Source organism: Archocentrus centrarchus, chromosome 21 (assembly GCF_007364275.1).
Source record: "Archocentrus centrarchus isolate MPI-CPG fArcCen1 chromosome 21, fArcCen1, whole genome shotgun sequence".
In the NCBI taxonomy this organism is placed as follows: domain Eukaryota; kingdom Metazoa; phylum Chordata; class Actinopteri; order Cichliformes; family Cichlidae; genus Archocentrus; species Archocentrus centrarchus.
The window spans coordinates 10,492,432-10,498,517 of NC_044366.1; the positions used below are offsets into that span (position 1 = coordinate 10,492,432).

At 37.9% G+C, this 6,086-nt stretch overlaps 1 protein-coding gene across 1 annotated transcript in view; it reads right to left on the reverse strand.

Annotated features, from left to right (window-relative positions):
• The window catches only part of LOC115800292 (syntaxin-binding protein 5-like), a 39,209-nt gene extending 34,464 nt beyond the window's left edge, over window positions 1-4,745 (reverse strand). Inside the window, exons 1-5 of the mRNA XM_030757548.1 lie at window positions 4,676-4,745; window positions 3,115-3,269; window positions 2,592-2,664; window positions 1,169-1,316; window positions 569-636 (exon numbers count right to left, since the gene is read on the reverse strand). Of these exons, the coding sequence (XP_030613408.1) occupies window positions 569-636; window positions 1,169-1,316; window positions 2,592-2,664; window positions 3,115-3,199 (374 nt within the window). The 5' untranslated portion in view covers window positions 3,200-3,269; window positions 4,676-4,745. The remainder of the gene's footprint in view (window positions 1-568; window positions 637-1,168; window positions 1,317-2,591; window positions 2,665-3,114; window positions 3,270-4,675) is intronic.
• Between the last annotated feature and the right edge of the window lie 1,341 nt (window positions 4,746-6,086).

Below are 6,086 nucleotides of genomic sequence, written 5' to 3' on the forward strand. Positions count from 1 at the left end.
ACCCTCCTACTTGTTATAAGGCTGCTACCCGAATTGGTCATGTTAGTGCTTGCTGCCTCAAAAGAAATTTAGCAGTGAGCACTGCATTTTTTACATATTACACTGTTCCCATTTTATGGCACAGAGAGCTACAAAGTGAAGCTGAATTCCTACTCCGTGAGAACTTCAGCAATTTTAGCTGTGTCACACTGTGTATTCAGCAGTACAACATCTCAGTGTTGACCTCAAAGGGTTGGACTGCCACTGATATCTGTGAGTGTTACCCAGAAGCAAACACCACCCATCGAGCAAGCTTCAGAACAGGTTAACATCTCTGTCATCCCCTGACAAAGGGGGACTGCTCTCTGCTGTGGCTGGCACAGATGGAAATCAAAATTACATAGTACTATAAATATACCCCCCCCCCCCCCCCCCCCCCCCACACACACACACACACACACACACAAAAAACAAACAAAAAAAAATGGTGAACTGGTTCTGCCATGGTGGCGTGCAAAAAGGCTAAATTGTCCCTTTAATTGTGATTAAAAAGATTATTAAAGTATGTCTGTCAGTATTTCTAACTCACCCTGTGATGATGATCTCTGGGTAGGTGTGGGAGCCTAATGTCCACGTTCCTCCACTGATTGGCCACTCCTGACAAAATAATCATAATAGTACTGATTATTTTGAACAACCAGTCACATTATCTTTTATTTTTGTCCTATTGTACTCTTGGTTTTCATTTTCTTCTAAAACACAGGCTGTCATCCTCAAATACAAAGCTGAATTGATTAAAATGATGCGTGTGCTAATGGTTACCTACAATTTGAAGAAGTTCAAGTTCTACTTATTACTTTTTTTTTTAAAAGCTGATTTTATGTGATTACACTTCACATTTTTACAGATTGGTGTTGGTAACCTTTGGAGATCAGAAGCAATTTATTTTTCTTTATGAAAGAACCAAAGTACAATCACAGAACAAACCCATTATACCTTCTTTTTTTTTAAAATAATCTAAGAAAAGTGTACAGGGATTACACAACTTTAAATAAAATTTTATTTAAAAAAATTAAATCCTCACAACATGATTGGGCATCTTATCAATTAATTTTAAGACTAACCTAGCAGAAAGGTCAAATCCTGCACAGTAAAAGTTATGTTCTTCCCATATAATTCCTGCTCTTACCTTTTGGCTGTAGCCAGTTTTCTTGTGTTTAGCCCCTATAGAATAGAGGATGGGGATAATGTCTGGTGGACAGTCTGCAAAATAGGCTGTGCAGGTAACTGGTGACTCATGGATGTCCATGGGGTATGGGTTCTCAAAGACAGGGTAGCTGCAACAAGCAAGTATATAATATAGTATAGTACAAGTACAGTACAGCTCTATAATATAACTGAATATCTGTACAAAATGAATCGAGTCATCTCCCAGAGTCAGAATTACTCCTTAACTAACTGAAATGAATGATTTTATTTGCTAATTATTAATCCTCCAATGGTGAACCAGGAAGCAGCTTCATGACAGGATGCTGTCCACGTGGTAGAGCGGAAAGATTCAAAGGTCTGGATTCAGGGAATTCTTTATCTATCTTGAATGAAAGTTCTCTAAGCAGCATTAATTAGGTATGTCGATATTCTAGATCCTCTCTTTACCTTTATCTGCTTTATTGCCACAATAAAGTAAGATAGAATGGCAGTGTTACTTATGTGCATACATTAAAGTGTCACTAAAAGATGTACAGGGGTGTTGTTGCAAAACTCCAGATTCATGCCACTCTTTACTTATAATGAAAAATTTAAATACAATTAGCCTGATTTACTTATAATGAACAATTGAAACACAATTAGCCTCTAATCAATGAGCTCACAACACCAAAGACAATCTGGGCATGTTTAAACTACTTAAGGTGTTATCAGGAGACATTTATATCCAACAGCTGTAATTAGGTAACCTAATTTACCAGGAAACTTAATTTATACCCAAGTGTTTTGCTTCTACTCAAATGTATCCCCTAGCCTGAGGTGTTAATCTGTCAGAACATCAGCAGCACATCAGCACTGTCCACCTTCATCTTTTTTAACAATGGGAGCAAGTTAAATCTAGAGGTAGCATTTTCACCCAGAAAGCAAGTACTGTGCTTTTTTTTTTAAAGGATAACATCTTTGGCAGTTTTTACACAGGATCTTATCAAACCATTCAGAGTTCTTCTAAACAGCAACAAAAGTACTCAACTTAGTGATTCCCTTTCAGAGACTTTCACAAAGGTGCTGAGAGCAACTTTTTGATATACTGACAGATCTGCTTAACTGCTGGCAGACTTAGAAGTCTTCTGGAGTTAGGTTCCCCACTATTTATATTTTTTTAGTCCTACAACATTATATATGGCCACATCTTCCTGATATATAGTTTCAGGTAGTGCTGGTAACCTTTAATTTTTAAACCTTTCATTTTTGGCTCATGTAAGACTGGTGAGTTTTATTCTTCACGTGATATTCTTGTATGTCAAAAGTAGAAAAGGTGTGATGGGATTCTGATATGTTTTACTGTTCTCTTATAAGCTGTATGCAATCCCTGTTGAAATATATGTTTGTATTTCACAGTTACATACTTGCTCTGTGTTAAATCCACCACGATTAAGTCTTTCTCCAAAAGCACCACCACTGCGTACGGCTCCTGGACCTCTGTGAAATACAAATCCAGACAGAAAGATGGAGAAATAATGCTATTTGCATACAACCACACATTTAAATTGGACTTTTAAATGGTACTGTTCAAATTATCTATAGCTCACTTTAGAGTATCCAAGAAAAATCTGAGTCACCGTTACAAGAAAATCAAAAAAGAATGCAAAAGAAATTTAAAATCACCCCAATTTATATTAAAAAGTGATTTCATTTCATTACGGCATAATGCATGGTGAGTTTTAAGGAAGTAAGCTTTTGCCATTTCCACATTATGACACAATTGCAAGAGAACTTGATGGTGCTGAGTAGTGAACAAAAACTGAACAGTGAACTCCCTGTGGCTGAAAACCAAATTTCTCGGAATGGCTTCAAACCCACAGAAACCACTGAACTGAGACCAGAAAAAAAAGTGGCACAAATCTTGTAATTGAATCTGTATGCCCTTACCATTGTTGTAAGGAGTCTCGCAGAGCACCATGAATTCTACAATAGGATAATCCATCTCTAGCACAGTGATGGCCTTGCCGTGCATGATGGTTAATGCTGGCCGTCGTCCTGCCTTGTCATATGAAAGACCCCCAGAGAAGATAACAAAAGGCTCACTGTTGTGGAAGAAGAAAAGGAATTTAGAAATGCTTTTTCCTGGATTGTATGAATACAAGTAGTTGAAACTGACAAGCCAGAAAAGAAAGAACGAAAGAATAAAGTAAATAATCAGTCAGATAAACTATTTTTAAGAAATGTGTTTGTTTCTAATCTAATTATAAGCCAATAATCAAATAAAAATAAATGATGAATGATCTCTGGAGCTTGAAAAAAGGTGATGGGACTTCTTTAAGTTTCTTGAAGACGTTTCACCTCTCATCCAAAAGACTTTTTCAGTTCTCAAACCAGAAGGTGGAGAGACCCAGGAACACATGCATGTAAAGAAGCCCTTAAAACATGTGGTTATCCCAACTGGGCTTTCATCAAATCAGCCAAGATGCACAGGAAGAAGGTCAGACACCAACAAGGGAGGATGAGATTGACAAGAGTAACAACATTGACATCCCTTATGTAGCAGGCTTGTCAGAGAAACTCAGAAGAATTTCCTGACAGCATGCATGACATCCCAGCATACTTCAAACCAAGTCACACTCAAAAACTGGTCCACCCCAAGGACAAAACTCCCAAACATAAGATAAGCAATGTAGTATATTCTGTCCAGTGCAGTGAAGTGTGCTCAGATCTCTACATTGGAGAAACCAAACAGCCTCTTCACAAACGCATGGCACAACATAGAAGAGCCACCTCGGCAGGACAAGACCCAGCTGTATTTCTGCACCTAAAGGATAAAGGGCACTCTTTCGAGGATGTCAATGTTCACATTTTGGACCAGGAAGACAGATGGTTTGAAAGAGGAGTAAAAGAAGCATCTATGTCCACTGTAAACAACCATCTCTGAACAGGGGAGGTGGATTAATCAACTTTGCCCTGTCTACAATGCTGTCTGGAGCTCCCTCCACAGGCACCTCAACCCCCATTCACACCTTTGTTCAGGTGACCTCAATAGGTCACTTGATATCATGGGACAAAGTCCCAAATTGGTTTCACCCAAAACCACTAATTTTGGTAACCCACGCCTTCTTTCACACCTTGGCGCATGTTATTATGCACATGAACACTAGTGAGTCACAACCCCTTCCAGGGACAACCCAGACTGGGGTTTAAATACCTGGGTCTCTCCACCTTCTGGTTTGAGAACTGAAGAAACCTTTCAGATGAGAGGTTTTAAAGAAGTCCAGTTGCCCGTTTTCAAGCTCCAGAAACTACAATGACCTGGATGACTGAAAACCTACACAGACAATGATCAATGATAAATGTATAATGGTTGCTTGTTGCCCCACCAAACAAGTTAAAATGAACCTTTCTTTAAATCTCATCTCAGAGGTTACAAATCAGTCAAAAAAAAAAAGCCTCATGCAGTGTTTTGTGCAATCAGGAAATATAATGCTTAAAAAGCACACACCTGTTTCTACAGGTCTTGTACTCCACTTTGAGTATGGGTTTACATGACTCCTTCCTCCCATCCTTTTGTATCTTTCCTGTATCAGAGTAAATAGCAGTAAAAGAAAAAAAAAACTTAAAGACAACATTATAGTTTGGCATAAACATCTCGAGTTTCTCAGTTCTCATTAGACTACAACATGAAACGGCAACATTAGACTTCGGTTTGTTTCTCTTCTGTGTGACACCTCATTTTAGCTATTTTACTTTACTGTACATTGTAAGAAGATGCAAAGGCAAGCTCCTGTTCCTTGCTGACCCATTACTACCACCTGACCAGTGTTTAGCTTCACCCATTCATGAATGGGTGAGTGTGTCCAAACTTTTGACTGGTACTGTACTTTAGTCCCATTTCAAGCTTGAGATTTTCTGTGTTTATTGTGTTTCCAGGAATGACAGACCATTATCAGAGTTAGCCTATTAAAGAGAAATTCATGCTTTTCTTAATGAAACAATTTTGAAGAGAAGGTCTCCTAGCTTGGAGACAGTGCAACCTTGAATTTTACCTTTCAACAAAAGCCCAGCACATTCTGAACAAATAAAAAACATGAAAGAAGCATAATTTCTAAACAGTTCGACCTCTACTGCTGCATCTTTTATTAAAGATGTTAGAGGAAATCATTTTAAATATACCTGGCTCGTCTGTGAACACCTTGAGCTGCCACTGATTCAACCCTGAATTCAGAATTTCTTCACACCATGAGTACTGGATATCAAAAAGGTAATTTTTCAAGGAAAGCAGACACTTGTGCTCTGATGTACAGAACATTCTGTTTAAAACAGATGTTGCGTCAGCCGTAAAAAGTGATAAACTTGTAAAAGTTTTGTCAATACACTACCCAGTTTGAAAAAAATATTCTGCATTTGGAATGTAACATATTTGCTTCATGGGTGCCCTGTGACAAATGTCCAGGATGTACTCTACGTGATGCCCTATGACAGCTCAGATAGGTTCCCTTAACTGAGTAAGCGGTTAACAAAATGGATGGATGATGGATGGATGGTTCATGAATTATGCTTACCTATCCAAGTAAAACACTCATATCAGTCGACATATTAGTCAAAAGGTTCTAGTTGAGATGAACAAAAGGCATAAAAGCACAATTCTTCGACACTCTTGTTTATTCAGTCTTTATTCAAACAGGCAGTCTCACTGGAAATCATTTTTTTATTTATTTTTTTTACCAAGTAATATCTAAACAAGCTAAGAGATGTGTGGATGTTTGGCAGCTTCAGCAGTAAATTTTGTAAATGAATAACATGAGTACACTATTTTTTATTCTCGACTGTAAAGAAGTCTATTCAGCCTTTTGATAGAAAGAACAATGACGAGTAAGAATTTGTCACTTGTGATAAAGTAACACAATATAGTA